The sequence below is a fragment of the Camarhynchus parvulus genome, chromosome Z (assembly GCF_901933205.1).
Source record: "Camarhynchus parvulus chromosome Z, STF_HiC, whole genome shotgun sequence".
NCBI classification, from domain to species: Eukaryota; Metazoa; Chordata; class Aves; order Passeriformes; family Thraupidae; genus Camarhynchus; species Camarhynchus parvulus.
The window spans coordinates 42442725-42464527 of NC_044601.1; the positions used below are offsets into that span (position 1 = coordinate 42442725).

The 21803-nt window shown below is 34.0% G+C and overlaps 1 protein-coding gene across 1 annotated transcript in view; it reads left to right on the forward strand.

Moving 5' to 3' along the window:
* The window catches only part of KIAA2026 (KIAA2026 ortholog), a 58503-nt gene that overhangs the window by 12691 nt on the left and 24009 nt on the right, over window positions 1–21803 (forward strand). Inside the window, exons 5-7 of the mRNA XM_030968064.1 lie at window positions 3022–3098; window positions 8310–8399; window positions 20310–20425. Of these exons, the coding sequence (XP_030823924.1) occupies window positions 3022–3098; window positions 8310–8399; window positions 20310–20425 (283 nt within the window). The remainder of the gene's footprint in view (window positions 1–3021; window positions 3099–8309; window positions 8400–20309; window positions 20426–21803) is intronic.

Here is a 21803-nt window from a genome sequence, read left to right on the forward strand (position 1 = left end):
GACATAATTAATGATTGCGGCACAGTAAATTGTTAGTGAATGTAAAGTTACACTGGAATATCTTTAAATGTGGACAGTAAGTAGGCTGTGTTGAATTGAGTAGGTGAACTAAGCAGATTATGTTTATGAGATTCTTAATTTATAAATATTAAACTAAGGTTTAGTAAGGTTATGCTAAGGTTCTAAGGTTTTTCTTATTGATTCCTTTTAGTCAGTAATTAAGTTTATTTGTATGTTGAGTATGCTCTGAAAGACACAGTGCACAATGTTTCAAAATGCGCTGTGATCTAACTACTGTCAGAAACATTACTTCATCTGCTCAGGAATTAATATAAGTCTTTGAGATAATTTCTTCATCCAGTATTATGGACAAAAGATCTCTAGCAGATGTCAGTGAGTGATTTGAGAAGTTGCCTCTCGCCAGTGATTTTGTTATCCCAAGACGGCATTAGTAGTTGGGTGTTTAAAACCAATTACATAGAAAAGATACTTAAGTTTATTACACAGTTGCAAGTCTGGGTTCTGAGGGGGGATAGCCGCAGAACATAACACCTCTGGGTTACAAAACTGGATTTTTATGTACTTACTAAAAATGTATTTCGCCTATCTAATATATGTGAATTACAGATAACTGCCAATTGGGAAAGATTTGGTTTCTGTTAACATTGTTTAAAGCTGAGAAAAAATTTTTGGAAAACCAGATACAAGCTTTTCTAAAAGGGAGAAATTATCAGTACTACCACTACAACTTCTTTTGAATATCAATTTTGTATTTTAAAAGGGTGTTACTGAGGTAGAAGATGAATTTGCCGTAAGTAGTTTGCTGTATATATTAATTCCCTCCCATAGTATAAGTATGTGTAGAGTTTTTTTTACATTTTTAATACATTATATCAAAAAACACACTGTAGGACATCTGGTGTCAAAAAAATGGAAGAAGACTGTGATGTTGCTCTATACATATACATGCTTAGCTCACAGCAGTTACCAGCAATTCTGTAGGTCTTTTGGTACATATATTCCAACATCTGTGCTTTGTGATATGTCAGACTCTATTTATAATTTAATGAGTAAGGCTCATTTTCTTATGCTTCTAGATGGTTTCTTTTAATTCTTGGTCTGTCTGTAACTCTGAATCTTCCCTACTTCATCCTTTTCAGATGCTGATGTGAAGAAAGAAATGTTTATTTTATTTGGGTTTCTAATAATTTAAAGCTCTTTCTACAAATTTTCCTCCTCCTTTTCATAAGAATATGTTAGGGAAAAGAGAGAATATTTCTGTTTAACTGTTACTTCTTGAATTACACTACATCATACGTCATATAGAACTGGATGCTGAAAATAGTCAGGGAAATACTTGCTGAAAAATATGTTGAAAGTATTCAAGTTAAATGAAAGTTCTATTTTAAACATATTAAAATTTTCCTTTTCGTAAAGAAACAAGACAATCTAGCTGCCTTTTTCTTTTGTCTTTTCATTTTCTTTCCAGATAACATTTTTTAAAAGGGCTATAGCAAGGAGCCACCATATGACCAGACTTCTTTTTGAGTCATTTCATCAAGAAAGCTTCTAAGCATCTACTTTAGTTCTTTCAATGAACAGCATTGTTTTCAGTAGTAGAATGCAGCTGTATTCATAAAGCATATAACAAAAATGTGGACATTTTTGCCCATTGTCAGAATGTTTGGGTTATTGTTCTAGTAAATAAGCTTCTCTGTTTTATCACTTGTTCTCTTATGTGAAATATGTAAGTATTTATTTTTGGTAGTTGAGGGCTCTTTAAATTTTTAAATATATTTGGTATGGATGGTTTCTAGGTTGCTTTATTCATTTTAATATCGTTTGATTTTATGGGGAGTTTCAGATCTAGATTCTTCAAGCCCTGTGCCCTGTCCCATAAGTGTGTTTATTTCAGAGTCAGGTAAGATGTACAGGAAACTCACAGTGTAATAAACTGGAACAATAGATGCATAGGCATTTATGAATATTTGTATGTATGTGTACATACACATTTGCACACACTTAAAACATGTGTTAGGAAGAAGGTTAAGTGTAATATTTTCATTAATTTAAATATTGAATCTGCCTGTGCTTGTATTGTTACCAAGTGCCTGCAGTCATGCTAGTTGACAACAAATTCCACATTAAATTATTATTTACTTCTCTTTTTGTTTAAGCTTTTAAATTACTGTTTGGGACTCCTGAATGTGAACAAGTGATAATGATAGAATGATGGTTTTGGCCTGAGTGAACAAGTTAAAGGTGATCTTGTTTGAATTTACCATATGAATTTAGAAATAACCATATAAGAAACTTAGCTGTCTTGCTTAGTGACATAACTACTTGATTTGAGAAATGTGTATGATTTGTGAACTCTTTTACTGTAGGCAGTAAAGCACTTCCTTACCCTCACAAAGATTTTTTGTTACATCCATTTGTATATAGCACAGCTATATGTGAAGTGCATTATAGGAAGTTGTTTGCCTTCTAAAAATGTTAGGTATTGCCTTAGACAGAAAAAACAAATCAATCTAATTTCCTTGGTAAATTCAATATGTTCAGTCAGGGATTTCTAGATCCTACTTGTGTTTTCCGGGTATCTTTTTACTATTAGATACAGAAATCCCAGATCCTAATGTGTGATTCTTTAGAGTGTTAGAGAAACAAATCTTGCAGGTAAGATGCTATATTTCTTATGTTTGTGTCTTAAGTTCTAGATTTCACTTCTTTCAGAAGAGTGGTGTCAATGTTACTTTTATGACTTAGATTTTTAGGTGCTGTATTATTGAAACTGTAGCGGGCTTTTTTCTTTTTTCCCCTTCCACTCCACACAAAAGATTGCAGTACACAAATACTTGTTCAGTGCTTGCTTCTGCTGAGTCTAGTTCTGATTCATCAAGTTTACATGACTGGAAACCATCTGTTAGTTGCAGTTTAACTTACAAGTCTATATGTAATTTAGTTTTATTAGTGAAGTACAATGAACAGCATTATGAAGCTTTTCTCTTTTAATCTTACAAGGAAAAAAATCGTTATCTAGAAAAGCAATCACAAAGAAGAGGAAAGGTATCAGAAAGTCTACCATACCAGAATTTCAGGTAAATTATTTTATTTTTTGTTTTAAGCACTTGAAATCTGAATATCTATGAATAAATAAGTCCTTTAGTTTCTCTCTGAAGCTTCTTCTAGTTTTTAAGGCTTAAACTGATATTTTTGGAAGTACATTTCACCTTCTTGTGGTAGAAAATATTTTACCATTTTTATGAAGTGCAGCTGAAACACTATTTTTAGTATTGTTTATGATCCCAGATATATCTGTTACAGTAAAAAGCCTGTAAAAACTAGGACCTGTTAAAGACATTTTAATGATAGATATAACTGTTTGGGTTAAAATTACGTGGTTTTGTATGAGGTGTGACAATGTGGTTCTTGAATTGAAATCTGGCTTGGTTAAGTGAAGGACTTGCAAAAACTTTATAGGCAACTGTGCTTACCCTGCTTGCAACTGTTATTCCTTATCAGCATGTGATTTCTAGGCCTCTAGGACCTCTTAGGCTATAGAAAGTAACAAGAGTATTAATTATGCTAATATAATTTCATGGTACTGTAGTAGAAGTGTTACAGTACTTCAGTTCTGAGTTGCTCTTTATGTATGCAAGGCTGCTTGGATTGAAGTTCTCCTTTGGCTATCTTTTTTTTTTCCTTCACAAAGCAATCTGTGCGAGTTTGGCCAGTAGGCTTGCATTGAATCATGGCTATTTTGTAATACCTTCATCTTGAATCAGTTGGTTCCATCATGATCATGTGTTTCAGATGGAGCTAGTAGAATTTCTTGTGTTAAAATTGGGTAGTAACCGTCAATGTTGAGAGATAACTGATATTTAAGTGTACAGTGACTTTATCTGCATTGTAATGATGGTGACTAAAATGTTTTCTAATAGCTCCAGAAAACAGGTAGGTGTCTAATTTTTTTTTCCAAGCACTTTGCATGCCATGGATATATACAGTTAGTTTAGAAATAATTTCTTGCATGATTAAACAACTGCATTTAAGTACTCTATCTAAAACTTAGCCCAACCTTTTAGCTTTAGTAGATAAAACATATCTGTAAAACCTTATATTAAAATGTGGCAAAAGACTTCTGACTTTTTTGATCAAAGCTAGGACTCATATCTGTTTTAGGTGAGACTTAAACTGATTAGTATTGAGCAGTTTAATCTTATTAGGGAGCTTTTTAACAACTTAACCTGACTCATTCAAGAGGTATGACTGTTAGAAGGATTTGCAAGTATTAAACCTTTTATGTTTGGAATAATACTAAGACTTTTGGCAGTCTAGTAATTTATGCTTCAATATATTCTTCCTCACATACACAAATGGCCAAACTTTATGAAATTATGTACGTAGTTGAAGGTACAAGTATATTTTTAAAATATTTGGTAAAACAACTTAGAACTTACAGGCCCTGTGAGATATGATGGGAGGGCATAACCACAAGAATTTTTCTATTCATGTCTATATATCAGTTCTTTTGGAGTGAAAGTTAATAAATTAAGAAGTATAATATGTTTCATGTGCCTGCAGCCTACAAATACAAAAAACCCACAAACGCAACCAGAAGGCACTTCAGTTTGTAAGATTAGGTTCTGTACTTATTAAGTATAGATCTTCTGAAAATCATGACTTGGCTTTAAAGCTGAGTAAAAGAGTACTAATAAGTGTATGATTGTGTGCAGTGACACAAATCAAAATCTATTATTAGTGAAAATTCAGAAGGTAATAGTGCTACTTAATCGAACATTTAGAATACCATTTTTATAATATATAGCTCAAGACTGCTTGAAAAAAATCCTGAAAGCCCTGCAAACAACAAAACAAACTCAAATCAAAAGGAGATGCAAATTAAATTCTTTTTACTAAATAAAAATGCACATAAACCAAGTCTTGGTTTTAATATTTTGAGATTTATTGGAGAAGTGGGTTTACAGCTTCATAATTCGTTATTGAGTTGTCTCTTGCTTATTATTCTGAGCTTCTTATTACTGTTGCTTATTAACATTTTAAAGAAATTAATGGTAGTTATAGTGCTGTACAGAAGAGACGCTAAAGTGTTTTGCAGTTTTTTCCCAGTTACAGAGTACATTTAGGTTTGGTAACCAATGTTTCACTTAATCTTTTCTCCTTTCACCTCATGTACATTCACACATAGCTGTATGGACCTACATGTATGATAATTAAGGAGAAAAGGAACATGCAGATGCGTGCTCTGTTTCAGTGTGTCTTTAACAATTTCAGTTTTATCATCTATGGTCTATATTAAATGCAGATCCCAAGAGGGGGCTAGGTGGACATTTTCCACATGTAGATGTCAGTGATAAAAGGGCAGCTTCATAGGAAATACAATTATAATTAACAGTCATTACACAAATAACTTGAAATAAAGCATGAGACCCTGTTGAAGTGAGTTAAAATTCTGCAAAAAGTTTGTCTGAAGTTAAGGGGGCAAGGAAGGAGCATCAATGATCTGGGGAATACACTGGGTTCTATGATGCTAAAGAGTTCATTTATAAATTGACTACAGGAGGGTCCCAAGTTGGAATGGAGCTTGAGCCCCCTGTCTTCCCTTCGAAAGTTCAGGGCAGAGTTTTTTTGTCTTTCTTCCTTGAAGTCCTAGGAGTTAATGAGGGTCTTTGAGAGATTATTGAGATCTGAGGTTGCATCATAACATGAAAGTTGAACACTGAATTTGAAATTTTACTGAATATCTGAATCTTCTACTTCAATAGGATTATAATTGGTATACAATTGGAAAACAGGATGCTTATTGCCTATGAAAAATAAGTCTCTATGTAGTAAGTACTGTGGTGTTTTTTTTGTTGCAGTTAACATGTGCACAACTAATGAGATTACATTAATATAAAAATTTACAGGCTGAATCTTTAAGCCACCATGTAGTGTTCTAGAGAATAGGAACTAATCTTTCATTCTCTCTGATAATTCAAAATGGAAACACTTTTTCACTTCAGATTATTTTCTTCATGATAGGTGATTAGAAGGCATGTTCTTCAAGAGCCATATGTGAAACTACCAGTAAGCTATCAAAATGTGACAAAATTATTAGATTGTAACATTAATATCTTTTTTTTTGCCTTTATGTTAACTTATCCATTAAAACATACAAAACATATTAGAAGGAAATGTTGTTTGCAAAAAATTGAATTGCTAAGTTCCACCAATTACCAGCCATAAGCAAAGAACACTGAAATGTAATAAATAAGAATCTCATTGGGAGAAATAGATCTAGAGTCCATATCAAAATGTATAAAGTACACTACACTTTGTTATTTTCATCACTGTTCTTTTCATCTTTCCTTCAAAACACTAGCTTCATTCTCTAAGATAGGACATGCTAACCATATGAGAGAAGTTTCAGAATTAGCTTTTTCCCAGTTGGTGTGCATCTTTATTTCCTCATCTTAAATCGTACTAGAATGAAAAAAATCAAAGTTTTTTCTTGAACCTTTTTATAGTGCTTTTTAGTTCAGTATTGGAGTATTTAAAATGCTAAACTCATTTTGACCATAAATCCTCCAAGCTCAGCTGCTGTTACCTTCCTTATTTTATCAGTAGGTAATTGACACACAGTTATGATCCTCAAATGTACTTCTCATCTAATGAAACCTGTCACTTAGAGATTTGATTACTCTTGCCTGTCACCCCCAGCCCCAAGGCAATTAAACTTTATTTATTGACATTATTTTTTGCATTGATGTAGTTTGGATTGGTCTCATGGGAGAAAATAAAAAGCAACAATAGACTTTAGTAACTGAATTGTCAGGTGTATAGTCAGAAAATTGATTATAGTTATGTAGGGAAAACCTTTATCCATGCCTTCATTGACTTTTGTCAAGGACTTTGTGATGTACTTTTTTGCTTAATAATATAGAGTCATGGGTTTCTTCGCAGGCCAGACACAGCCAGTATTGGCTCAAGAGAGATACCTTTCGCAAGTAAATTTTATATACACGGTCTGTGGCAAGACACTGCCAATTTCCTTATAAATTTGTTATTCTAAACTTGATAAATGTAAAAATGGTAAACTTTAAGTCACTCGATTTCCTCGATGTTTCAAATGTACACAATGTTATGAAAATAATGGCACATATGCACTTGAGGTTTCTGAAATTTACCTTGCTAAAAGTGTTAATTCAGTTTTTTAATAGTGACTAGCAAAAATGCTGCTTCTAACATGAATTTGCTAAAAATCTAAAACTGCAGTTGAATTTGAAGTAAAAAGATATTGTTATAAACTACTGATTTGAGAAAAATACTTAGCAGTTGTTTGATAAAAACATTTTTGTGAGGGTGTGTTTCGTATTGGTTTTTTAAAATTTCATTTTCTTAAATTATTGCTTCATGTTTTCAGTAGAAAGGAAAAGGTGTCCACCTAAGGGTGTTCAGAAGAAACAAGTCTTATTATAACGTAATTCAACAGAACCTAACATCTTAATAATTTCTAGGTTTTTTAGTCTTAACTTGCCCTAGATGGTGGTAAGACAAAATATACAGATCACCTTTGTGGACAATTTTTTCAAGCAAATAGCATCCATTTTCTGAAAGAAAAAAATATAATAAGCTGATTTCTAAAGACAAGAATTAGAATAATATAATACTTTTTCAAAACATACATTAAGTAGGTAGATTTGGTAGATGACTAGGTTGCCTTAGAATCATCAAGGTTGGAAGAGACCTTCAAGATCATCCAGTCTGACTGCCGACCCAGCACTACCCCTGTCACCCTGACACCACTAAACCACATCACCAGATCCAGATGCCTCTTGACCATATCCAGGGAAGGAATACTTTGTGTAAGCATATAAAGTTATGGTCAGGAAAAGTTGTACCAAATGTAATATGTAATAAACACAGCATACTACAAAGCTAGTATATTTATTTTGCCAGGGAATTTTTTGGTACTCAAAGATGTTCTAAGTCATCACTGTACTTGACAGAAATTTGGTAGTTGCCATTCACAGAAGTTTTAAGAAAATATCTACATTTTGAAATGGAAGCTTACAGGTAGAGATCTGGTTTATGTCTGAAGAATAAGAGAATTTTCTACTTAGATTTTCCTTTTTTCAACAAGTCCTGATTTTTGTTTGGGTTTTTTTTTTTAATGTTTAAAAATACTTTAAGAAAATACAAAAATGATGGCACTAAGTAATAATGTGCTTTTAAATTGTATTTAATTTCAGTGTACATTTTCCAAGTCCCACATCACCAAGTGTTTGTGTTCATTTGTTTTTTAGCTTATTTGCACTAATCTTGATGAACTCAGGGAATTAATCACAAAGATTGAGAACGAACTCAAAGATCTGGACGACATTAAAAAGAAATCGGTATGTGACATTAAAAGCTTTCTCTTGTATAGATATGAAACAGTGTCAGTTACTTGCTGAGGCCTGTCAACTGAATTTTTTATGCTCTTTAGTAACTGCATGAAAACCTCCTAAGATTGATACCTGAGGACTGTAATCTTAATCTTTCCTGTGTGTGATTCTCTGTTCTCAACATTTTTATGATATTTTTATGAATTCATTACCTGTGTTAGCACTTACCCATGCCAAAACAAAATATAGGTAGTGGTAATACCTTAAAATGAGTAGTTCATCTCCATTAAACATGTGACTCTTTTGCCCTGAGGATAAGTTCTTACCAACAAATAATTACAGGATAGAATTCTCATATCTCCTATGTAGTGTTGATCAGAATTTCTACTGGGCTAGAATTCTTAATTCCTCTTTTTTGCATGTGTTATTAAAATTTGCTTTGTTCAATATTTATTGAAGGAGTTAGTACCAGAAAGCATGCTATCTGGCTTTTGATATCAGATTGAGATACAAATTTTACCAATATACTCTGGATCACTGAGTCTGTGCAGCTGAAAACCTCCAAGGAATAACAGACAAGAGAATCCAGCATGCCTTTTGTAGAAGGCAGTGATTCTTATTAAAATGGTAGATGGGTTTAAATACATGAATAGTTGAAAGAGCCCTCTACAGAACTCTTACTACTTTTTTCATTGTAGTTCTGTTTATTGAACCTTTGGTAGGCGCTTCTATGATGGCATTTCTATGAAAAAGTAGTAGTTAGAAGTGTTGATTTTTCTATGTTAGAAATCAGGCTGCTTTTAATTCAAGTGAAAGTTGAATTAAATTAAGTCTCATGAAGAATCAATAAATTCTGAAGTTATTTCAGTAGGGTAGAGAGCTGTGGTAGGAGACAGATAAATAAGTTAGGATTCTAAAAGACAAATATCAGTGCAATTAGCATAATTGTTAATGTAGACAAAGGAATAATACTAGCCTAATCTTGAAATTATTTTGTAGTTGCTAAATTGTAAACTGGTTTTATCATAAGAATGCCAAGGGGTTATCAGAAGAGCTATGTCAGCAATAGGATAAAAAGCCCAAAGTTAGAGTATTTATATGCTAAAATAGCATATAGATTGTATTGATATGCTACAGCATATCAATAATCTCAGTGTGGGTGAGACTTTCAGTCTGCTAGTAAAACTGTAGGAACATGACTTCTTCAAGGGTAGACAAATGCTAAATATGTCATAATTGCACTTTAAACTGAAATTTGATAATGTCATTATCTAAGTAAGTTGCATGACTTCAGCAGGAATACTATGTTTAGTTCTAATTGCACCATCTTAAAAAACTCAAACAGTTAAGTGCAGGGGAATTAAGATATAATTCATTTAGCATTCAGTAGTTGTGAGGTAAGGACAATCTTTTGTTTTTTCTTTATAGACCTATCATATAATGATTCTGTGTCTCTAAACACTTGTGTTGTTAGAAATTTTATGTAGAGAAAAAGGGTTAGGATTAATTGCTGAAAAAGTGGTTATGAGGAAACAGTAAAGTGAGATACTGGTTTTGAAAAAAATATCAGGGAAATATTATATTTACCTTTTAAACATTCAAGTACAAAAAATGTTAAATTAGGTGAATAGTCGTAAATTTGAACTTGCTAAAATAAAGTTTTGCTTTGTAAGGAAAGTCTTTAGGATTTCATTTTTGAAGTCTAACACCATGTGTCATTATGTTTGATGTCTGAAAAACTGGAGAAAATGCAGGCTTTCATTCTTCAGCTCTAACTAAATGACAGTGGCAGTATCAGAAGCATCCAGAATTGAGTTTGTCCTGGTTTTTTGAAGTGCATATTCTGTTAAGTAAAACAATTTTCTAATTTGATAACGGAGATTTAACCTAATGTGAAAATCTATTTTAGTGATGGCACTTACATGCTGTTCATTGACTTCTTTCTTGTTTTAAGTGAAAGATGGTGATGTTCTTACTACTTCATGGTAATTTAATATTGATTTTTGTTTGCAATAATGACCTGGGTGAAGCCATAGGACTCTTTCTTCTTCACAAGTAACCTCCTTGGTAATTTCGGTTGTAGAAGTTACTAGCACATGCTGCTGAGAAAAACCTTCAAGGCAAGCTTTACTGTTATATTAAATACTAACATATTTTAGACAGCTTATTTAACTTTAAATTAGGACTTTCAGGTATAACCTTTTCTTAGTTGTAACCTCCCTTTTGTTACCTTGAAGACTATTCTAGAGTATGTAAAAGGAATTCCTTCTCCAGAACTTGGAAGTAATGGAGACTATAATGAAAGAGCTGAGCTACAGGGCCTTTTTGTAAGAGTAAACGTAGACTGTTTTCCCTCATTTTTTGTAGGTAGTTGGACTGGTTGTATCTGATACTTTTCACAACATCAACTTGAGACAACAAATGGCATGACAGATTTTTGTTCGGCAGGTTAAAATAAAATCAGAATAGGGTTATGTAGTAGAAAGTAATGGATAATTTTAAGTTTGGACATTTCTAAGTTTGGGCATTACAAGTTTATTTTACAACCATGTTGGAAAGTATTTTCACTGTTTGGTTGATTAAAACAGTTTGGTTCTCTACTTTTGTATACCTGTATTGTCTTTTGATTAGCTATGATTAGTATTTTTCCTTTTAAAAAGCCTTGCGCTTTTTCTTGATTCTGGTGAGTTTGTTATTCCCATGATGAGATTTGCTTTGTGCTAGTTTGCTGTGTCTGTTTAGAGTAGAAAATTAAATTTTACCTAAGTCCTTTAATTTTGAAGAGTTCAACTCTGTACTTGAACTCTAGACACAGTTCTGAAGCAATGCTGCAATTTCACATATGCTTTCAACTGATATAAGCCAAAACTGCTGCCAAATAAATAGCTCCTACTCCCTGTGTCTCTGGAAGCTTCTGTTTTCTGTGCCATCCCATGTGATAGGCTAGCAAAATTTTTTGTTCTGTTGCATGGTGAGATTAGATTATGATAAATCTACTTACTTATTTGTGCCAGTGAATTGTTTGTAAACCAGACCAGTTTTCTAATGCAATTTATCGTGGAGTTGCACAAATACCTGTGTTTGTATTCTGCTACAGGTTAAGTGGTTGTTGTAAGAACAGAAATGTCCATCTGCAGGCAAAAGAAAATGGAACTGACTTTGCAGTTGTATGTGATGTTATTATCAGGCTGCTCTAAAAAGTCTATTCCTTCAGCTACTTAATAATTCCTCTCCTTACCACATATTACATATCCAGAGGGAGAGGAGAAATCAGATTTGGTATTGTACCTAACTTAAACATTTGGAAATAAATGAAGGAAATATAAATATAAGGAAGAATGTTAGAAGTGCAAAAAGGGGACTTAAAGGACTTAAAGTTTAATGATCTGTACTTAGTGAAAGGCTAATACCCTAAGGAATGTCTAAGCTAGAATGTCTTGTCTAAGCTAGAGCTCTTGTATATTGCTTAGGACATGTGAAACTGCATCCTTTAATTTTAAAAACTGGACTAAAGGTTGAATTAATAGAAAAAGCCCAGAATTTACAGCAGTGAAAATTAGATACTAGTAGAAATTAGGTCTCTTTTGTTGCTAATACTTGCATAGATAAGGGGTGGGTGAAATTACATCCAGTCAGTAAAGTAGGAGTAGAAGAACATACTGGCTAAAAATACTATTGATATTTTGTTGAATTTTTAGCTCTTGTTAGTTTTTTGAAAATTTAGTCAATATATATAATATTCATGGTCATTTGTTGAATGTGAGCTCCTATAACTAGCAAATTGACCAAGATTTGCAAAGTAGCTTAATTCCACACTTGAAGTGGTATTGCTGAAAAAATAATTTTGACAAACACACATGATAGGGAAGCATTTTGCTAGTATATTTAGGATCACATAAAGACTTCAATCTAATATAGAAAGTTTCTTTTAAGAGAAGAGGCAGTAAAGTAATACATTCTGTTGGATCACAACACAGGGATAACAACTATCAGTCTCTGGCATTTTGGATCCCACTTTTCCCTAGGTCTTTTCTGTCTGGTCCAATCAATGGGACTTGCAGTGTGAATGAAAATCTTCTTACTGCCTTTCAGATAATCTACCTCTCATGTGATGTGAGGGATTTTTTTGTGTTAATTAAGCTGCTTGGTTGATCAGTTTTATGTACTTAACTGTTGCATATCATAGCAGAATTTTTTTATTATTATTATTTTTTCAAACCCTACTTGACATTGTGTAGTATGAAAGTGACAGGACTGTAGGTGCTTGCATATAATAGTGAACTTAGGGCTTTTTTGCAGATCCTAGCTGAATTTGCATAAAATGAATAGAGTTTTTAACATGAACGTGGAAAGATTTCTTGTTTACTGAAATGCAAGACTTTATTTTGGTAGCACTGTTGGATTTTATCCATGCCCTCTAAGTCTGATGGATAAATGCATAGCTGTGTAGAGGGTGAATAGGGAGGCTGGAGCCCAGGATGCCCACAGATAAGCTGAGAAGGTTAAAACGAATAATGGGCAGTACGTTCCTGAGAAGGAGACTGCATCGTCCCTAGAGAGAGAGAGAAAAGTCAGACAAAGGTTATTTAGTCAAAGGACACCAGCCAAGGTAACAACTAATTGTGGTTTGGAATAAAGGCTTTAGTTTGCAGAGATCTGTAACACCCTGATGTTCTTGACTTAACAGCTAAAAAAGTGAAATCCTCCCTTTTAAAGGTTTTGTGGTCTGCTATTGTTCTTGGAGCTTATAATGAGATGGTCTCAGGGAGTTGAATGCCTTTGTCTATCTTTGGAAATGAATATTTGTTTTAGCAGGTGAGTCAAAAGGCCTGAAAGGAAACTGTGGTTTTCTGCAGCATTAAGTTACCTGCAAAAATATATATTTCAGAGTACACCTGAAAATTTAAAGTGAAAACCCCACTGGTTTAGGTCAGAAATAGTTAGAACTTCAGACAAATTAATTTGTGGGGCAATTAAAAGGAATATATTGATCCAGCGTGGAACATGCTTCCCTTGCCTGTTTTTTTATGAGATTCCAGATAAGCTGCTGCTAAATTTGTTCCTGAAGTGTAAGTATCTAAACTCAGAGATTGCTTTCTGAGGTTTTTCATTGATTTGCTACATTTTATTTTTAAAAGTATGTTATACATGGAAAAAAAATGCAAAATGGTTCATTTAAAAGTTTATAAAATATTCTCTCTCTGTTCAGTGAGGAAATAGGAAATATTGTTACGTGTTTGAAAATGTTTGGCAGGGAAACTGTGTTTAGACAAGAATCTAAAGGGACTTCTGAAGAACTTCCCTTCAGCAGAAACTCATGTAACATCAAAAATAGTTTAGGGCTCTTACTAATATTTTATTCATTCAGACCTCAACTTTGCAAACAATGAAGTGGAAAAACCTACTGTGTCTTCTCATTTGCAGCCTAGGGAAACATTTTTATTATTGGGTTAAATCTTATTCAGTTTTTATTCAGAGGTTGATTTCCTCTCCCCATCCTTGCCTCCTCTTGTCCTGACCACTTCCTCCCTCCCTGGTGAAATATGTGCCATGCTTGGGACTTTTGCATGTAAAGGGTTTTCAGTTATAGTTGTTTTCATCAGCATTTCTATATTTACATAGATATGCACACAGACAGTAAATATAATAATCTGAGAAATCTGTGTATGCACACCTATTTGCAGGTTTAAACTGCAGGTAAAATTAGCTACAATAAAAGAGTAACCAATAAATGCTTGGGTTCAAGGGTATTAATAGATAGACTTCAAGTCTTGCAGGTGAAACATTTTCTTTTAATTTAAGTTTAGTTTCTCTGTTAGTATCTATCTCCATCTGTTGTGTATCTTATATGCTCTCTTTTTACATCCTTATCCTGAAAACTTGATTTGTATTTTAATCACTTCAAAATACTGTTATTGCTTCTCTATGTCTTGCCTGCATCTCTTGAAAACACTAATATGAGCCCAAAATACTGAATTTTGAGACAGATTTACACATTTACATCCATGCAGCTCCTTGTACTTCTGAGGACAGATTGAAGATGTGGATCATTTGTAATATTTAATTGTATAATATAAATGAATAAGGCCAGTTTTAGGCTTTGGTTTTTGAAATCTTCTCCACAATACTTGATCGTATTCTCTGATATTTTTAACTTGGGCTCATCTCACTAACATTCAATATTTTTTTTCACAGTCTTCAGTTTTTCTTAGCTTTTCCAGTTTTCTGTCATTATTGTCTATTTTTTTCACAATTATTTTCTCTTGAACTTTCATGCCTTTCCATGTGTGACTGACTAAACCTCCAATAAATGTATTTATTGGAGAGGCTTTCTTTAAACCGCTTTTCCCACATACCTTTCTACAGTTCCAAGTGTGAAAATGTGGGTTCTGCATGAAAGATGAATGTGTACTCATACGTTTTTGTCACAGAAATACACAGTTGTATTCAGAACATTTCACAATGCTTTAGATATTGGTCAATCAGTATATTCTTTTGAAGAAATAATTCAAGACATTCCTGTCAGCACATAGTACTAGCAAAACAGCTGCTTTTAACACACTCATCTGAAGAATACAGAAACACTTCTATATTCAGAGTTAAGAAGAGAAAAATACTCAGATATATGAGAGGGAGTTAAGTCCAACTTAAAAACCATGAATGTTTTGTAAACAGTTTAAGATACTACATAAATCCATTTTCTTTGTAAGTTCCAGAGGTGTAAGTTAGTTGAAAACTTTGAAGTTCTTCTTATGGAGGAGTAAAACGTGACAATTCAGTGCTGGATAATTTCACTGTTCTGAGTTCAACAGTAAGCTCATGCTGATAATAAACTTTCTCTTGTGTTTTTGTGGTTTTTATATTTTATATATATTTATATTTTTTTTCTACAAAAAGTGGTATATTGATCAACACTGTGATGATTGTGTAGTAATTGTGCCTAAAGAAAACTGGAATGTGGTTAAACATTTGAATGAAAACCATTTCATAGTAAGGAACTAAATCAGGAGACAAAGATGGTCTTGGTAGCAAGAAATTTATTGCGCTTTGTTTTGGTGTTGTTGTTTTTTGTTTGTTTTGCTTTATTTGCCTATAGTAGAAAGAGGAGAGTATGAGATCATTTTAGGATATAACTTTATGTGATCAGAAATATAGGTCATGGAAGTGCATGCTGGAGTCAGGACTTCTCATTGGTTGCTGGTAAATGCTCAAAGATAAAATTGATTAAGAGATGTCGTAAGTGAATTTGTTGTATAATTTACTACAAGCCATTCTTCCTGACTCTGCTTAATCCTAGTCTTCAAAGAATGTCAGAGGTTGGTTAGCTGTTGTTATATATTTATAATGTTCAGAATGATGTTGCTGAAAGTAAAATGCAACATATTGAGTCTCAGGAACTTCTACTGTAGAAGATAACTCTAAGCATTTTCAAAATTAAAACACTTTCAATAACAGATGAGTTTGCATAGTATGAATACATGATCTTGTAATGCATTCTTATTCAGTCAAAATTGGAAGTGCCTGAAATTGTAGTATTTGGCCCATAAATTAGTTATTAAGAACATTCAACATTTATCCATATATGATTTGAAAAAGTTACTGATCTCTTTTCTTTAGGTATCTGTTGTCCAAAGCAGCTGGTGATTGCCAACTCCCTCTCTGTGTGACATCACTAGAAAACGCTAGACTGGTGATGTCACACATACCACAGAACCCCGCAGCAGAATGGAGCAGGCCTATTAAGGGTAAGTTTTCTCCCTCCACCACCACCCCTTTTCAACAATATTGCATGGTTTTATAAGATTACTAATTTTCTTTACTTTATGTCCCTGAGATATAACGTAAAGATTACAGACAATCTTATAAAACTGCTTAATATTGTGGTGTTGTGTGTGTGTGTTTATTTAAAAGCAAAACAAAAACTCATATAAAAAGTTCAGTCCTTACCCCATGTATCTATATCCTGGCTCCAGTCTGCTTTGGGGTTCCATGATAAGTATACCAGAATAGTGTATGTTGGTGCATCGATCACAGAGAGTGGGGTCAGCATTTCCTGGCTGCTCTGGATGTCAGAAACCTTATTTTAAAAGGTGAGTTTTCAGTTGAATGTGTTGAATGTCTCTCTGCATTTAAATGGAAACATTCAGCCCATTTGTAAAATGTATTTTTATTGTGTTCGCATTTTTGAAATCTACTTGTAAGCTGACATAGCCTAAAGTCACATTGTATACTTCTCTGTCTAGTCCTTTTTTTTCTCTGTTATTTTCCTGTGTTAATACCTTATATTGTGTTTCCAGAAAAAAATAGTGTCTTGTTTGTCACTAATTGGAACAAGATGATAACTAAATTTGGCTTAATATCATTCTCAGTGATCTGGACAAGGGGATCAAGGAAACCCTCAGTCAGCTCACAAACAACACCAGGCTGGGTGGGAGTGTTGATCTGCTGGAGGGCAGGAAGGCTCTGCAGAGGGATCTGGACAGGCTGGATCATGGATCAAGGCCAGTGGTGCGAGGTTCAACAGGGCCCAGTGCTGGGTCCTGCCCTTGGGTCACACCAACCCCAGGCAGTGCCACAGGCTGGGGCAGAGTGGCTGCAAAGCTGCCACAGGAAAAGGACCTGGGGGTGCTGGTGACAGCAGCTGAACATGAGCCAGCAGTGCCCAGGTGGCCAAGAAGGGCAATGGCACACCTCAAATCCTATGTTCAGTTTTGGGCCCCTCACTACAAGAAGAACATTTTGGTTCTGGAGTGAGACCAGAGAAGGGCAATGGAGCAGACAGCTGAAGTGTCTGAAAAATAAATCTTGTAAGAAGCAGCTGAGGGAGCTGGGGGTGTTGGGCCTGAAGAAAAGGAGGCATAGGAGAGACCACAGCTACCTGAAAAGAGTGTGTAGCCAGGTGGGGGTTGGCATCTTTTCCCAGGGAACAAGTGCTGTATGTTTCTGATGAACATACCTTTGGAGATCCAGCCTGAACCTCCTAAGCCTCAGTTTGTAGCTGATCTCTTATAATGTATCGTTTGGTATTTTTGAGAATTTACAATGCAGATATTTGTGAAAACAAGTGTACTATCTATAGAAATTAGTGGGCAGCTATGTAATAGGGAGTTAAGTCATAGCTTTGTCAATTATTGATTTGCCTTTCCCCCCTCTGAATAAAAGACAAGCACCGGACTGTGTTAGAGAATCAAATTGCATATGAAAAGGAATGTTAAATTTTGTTGTGATGGATCTTAAGGTTATATAAATGTTTTTAATGTCTCTTTTTACTGTGTAATTTTTAAGGAATAGTAACATCTAGCATTTATGTGTTTGCACAGAAAATCACCTAAACCACAATAATTTAAAAGAGAAGGATTTTTTTTTATTCCAGCCTTTTTTGGCCTATACTCTTCAGTCCTGGCTACTTCTGAGGAAAAAAGATTCTTCTCATGGCTAAAATTTGTTCATTCTTCCATTAACAGGTTTATTGTCAATTCTAAAACCCCACTAAGAAAAATAAGTAATTGAAACAAAGGGAGATAATTAGTCTATGCTTTTTAAAATGATATTGCTATAAAATTTTCATTGAAATTACTTGGAAGTATGGTTCCTCTTTTCCTGTTTCTCCACCCTGTTGAGGTCATTCTGAAGGGTTGCACAGCTCTCTGGGGTATTGGCCACTGCTCCCAGCTTTGTGTCATTGGTGAACTCACTGGGGAGGCATCTGCCGCTTCATCCAAGTCACTGATGAACAAGTTAAACAATACTGGATCAGTACTGAACCCTTTGGGACAGCACTAGAGATGGGCCTCCGACTAGAGCTGCTAATCCTGTAGAATTAGGGGGCAGGAATTGGCTAGCTTTTTATGTTTGTTTTTGTAAGCAGAGAGAAAAGTAATATATTTGTTTTTCTGTGAAGTAATAATGATGTCAGTAGTCTTGAAGTCCGTTCTTGACTAAACATTGTACATGTGCTGGCTACCTAACAGCTGCTGCTTCAAATTTATTCCGTGGTCAGCTGATACTTATTTTTCTCATACTCTTTTTTTCCTAAAGCCAAGACCTTAGCCTTATTTAAAGACAAATTAAGCTCAGAAATTAATAATTTCTTGGGGTTTTTACTTTGCAGTGATTTTTCATGTATTTTTAATATTGCATTTTCACACTTTTTTTTGCTGTCAACTGCATGTAGAGCATTTCTATTTCAGAATAGTAGTAGCATTGTTTAGTTTTGCTATTTGATTTTTTGTTTTGAGACAATGCAATAATGCTCTGCAGTAATAAATACATTATTTTAAAACAGTCTGCAAAATGTTTTGTTTACTTTACAAGAAAAAGATATCTGTACATGTAATATTCTTTTGTATGTTAACAATTCTGTTGGTTGCTGACTTTAAGAGATGATACCAAATGCTCTGGTAGACTACAGTATGCACAAGGTCTGGTTTTTGTTGTAGTGATTAGTGACAGGTTTTATGCATGAGACTGGCTGCAAGTGAAGGAAATTATAATACAGTTTACTAGCTTGTCTGTGTGTACAACACTGGTCATTATGTGGTAATGTGGTATAATGATCCTACTTAAGATCTTTGCTTTTGTAATTTTAATTGAAGAATGAAGGTAACTGTTTGTTTTATAATGTAACATGTAAATGATTATCCATAAAAAAATACATACCTGGTCTTCAAACAAGCATTCAAGCTGAGTGATCTTGTACATTGGAAATATCTGCTGAAATGTGTAGAGAGAAATTATCTAAAGTCCTTGGGAAGATCATTCTTGTAGACTGCTGAAAAGCAGCTGTGACAAGCTTTATCCAGATTTTCCCGTCTTACCTTTCTTGGTGTGCTAGACCACAGGAAGCTGTGAAGGATATGTGCACTATCAAAAGCTAAATATGTATATGAAATAAGTAAGTTCTCAAGTCCTGCTCCTTTTTCTTGCAGAACCATAGTCTCTTTAGTGTTACAAGTCGAGAGCTAAAATCTTCATTTAATAAAATGCACAGAGTTGGTTGAGTGGCAGAAGTACTATACCATATCTCTTTTATAACAATTACATATATATGCATTGTTCAGTCTTTTGTGCAATGAACTACAGAATAAAGTTTTGGGAAAAGATACATACAAGGGGTATGTGTGGGTGGTAAGAGGTGTGTTCTGCAGCACCGTGTCCAGCATGGTTGTCATTTCCCAATGTCTTCTCTCCTTATTCAAACTTTCTAGATTTATGAAAACATGAATATAAGATTACATATATCAGTTTTTAAAATAAAACTTTTAATTATATGTTTGAATTAAAAGCTTAAAGGATGTATGTTGGAAAATTGGGCTTTGCTGCATAGTCTGTTGCTTCATAAAAGACAAATTTGCTAAACTTCTCTTTTAAAAAAAGCTTTTATTCTAGAACTTTAAATAAAATGTAACAGAAAAACATTGTGATTTTTATCCTTGAAAATTGTAGTAAGGTTTGTTTTGCAAATAATAATGTTATACTTTATACCACTATTCTTAAATGAGATTATGATGCAATTTTCTGTAAAAATTTTAACTCAGAAAAGTGTATATACGTGGTTGATTTCCCTGAACTGAATAGATTACTACCCATGTTGGTTAGTCATTTAAGTAATTTTAAGCACATGGAGTATTTGTAGAATCCTGTTTCAGTTTTAATTTTGACCTGTGAAAAGTGAGCATCCTTGCAGTATTACTTTTCCAACTATGATATTATCCCTCTGTAGTATTAAAATAAAAGTAATAATGTCCTAGATAGATATAACTCTGGAAGGGTGGATGTAACTCTTGAAGTTCCTAATCTTTTCTTCCAGTTGTCTTCCTCATATGCTATATCCATGTACCAGGATTATTGTAGTACTAGTAAAATCGAACAAGATTTAGGTATAATGCAATGATAAATAACTGGAATTTATGTTTTCAGGGAAGATGGTTCCACCGGAAGCAAGCAGTAAAGGAATTGCATGGTACGTTGTTACGACTGCTTAATGAACTGTTACCATGGGAACCAAAGCTAATTAAAGCATTTCAAAGAAACAGGTAATTACCTGCTCTTTTTTTTTTTCAACAGTAGTACATGGGATGAAAAACAGAGCCAAATTCACCTTTTAAATACAGATCAATAAGTTGGCTTCTTAAATAAATAAAATTAGAATAGTTTGGGGAGAGGAGTGAGGCACTGGCAATACTTCAGTAGGAAGAAGTATCTTCTATTCCAGAGTTACTGTCTCCAAAAAAATTTGAGCTTAACCCGGTAGTGTTTTTTTCCTCTAAAACACTCTAGAATCCTTAAGCATGCTGATCAATAATATATCACAAGACAGCTAGGATTTATATTTCTGCTTAAGAGATGCTGAAAACCTTTCTCTAGAGAACTATATCAGGACTTCTTAGAATACTCTAACTACTTACTATGTAAAGCTACCTATATTAACTATTAATGAATTCTCCACAGAGCAATTCTTGAAGCATTGTTTTGAGGTCTTTTTAACACAGTAAATTAGAAATGCGTCTGGAAAGAAGTATGTCAGAGGAATATGAGTGAAGTAGTGACAGGTTTAAATCTAGTAAAGTGCAAGTATTAGTAACAGTGAAAGTACTGCTCTGATTATAAATCATGGAGAGACTAGATACTATCTTTAAGGTCAGTACCATTTTTTCCTGTTAACCGTACAGCTGTTGCTATAATTGTACCTTAGTTTTGCCATGTAGACAATTAAAAAGCAAGGAACGATTAGAGGCTTGAGCTCTGTAACAAAGGGTAGGAAGAGAGGCTTCTTAAATGTTGGGTGTGAAGGAAGCAAGTTACAATGTTTTGTGGTGCAGAGCTAATGCTGGAAAGGGTAAAAGGTGTTATGTTTAAAAAACAAAAACATAATACCAAAGATGTTTCATTGGTTCCTCAGTTGCTCATTTTGTGAATATCATCCATGAATTAAAACTCTTATTTGGAAATTTGGGATATTGTTGAATATTTTGCTTTCAATAATGGACCCAAATACAAGTTTTGGATTGTTCCTATTTCTTTCTCTTCTCATTCCTGTTCATTTTCCTGAGCTGTTAATTTCTTCCTGTCTTTCACAATTTAGAATCCTTGTGGACACATGGCAGATAGTATTACTGTCAGGAAGAATTTAGTTTTCCTTTATGTGAAGTCTACAGTTATACCCTTTTAGTAAATTCTGTTGTGGAATGGTTTGGTGCTCAGTATTCTTGTCTGTCAAATCACGGAATCATAGAATGGTTTGGATTAGAAGGGGCCTTAAAGATCATCCAATTCCAATCCCCCTGGGTGGACGCACCTTTTGTAAATGAGGCTCCACAAAACCCCAACTTATCTGGCCTTCCAGGGATGGAGCTTCAACAACTTTTCTGGACAGCCTGTTCCAGTGCCTCACCATAGTTGCACTTCAGAATT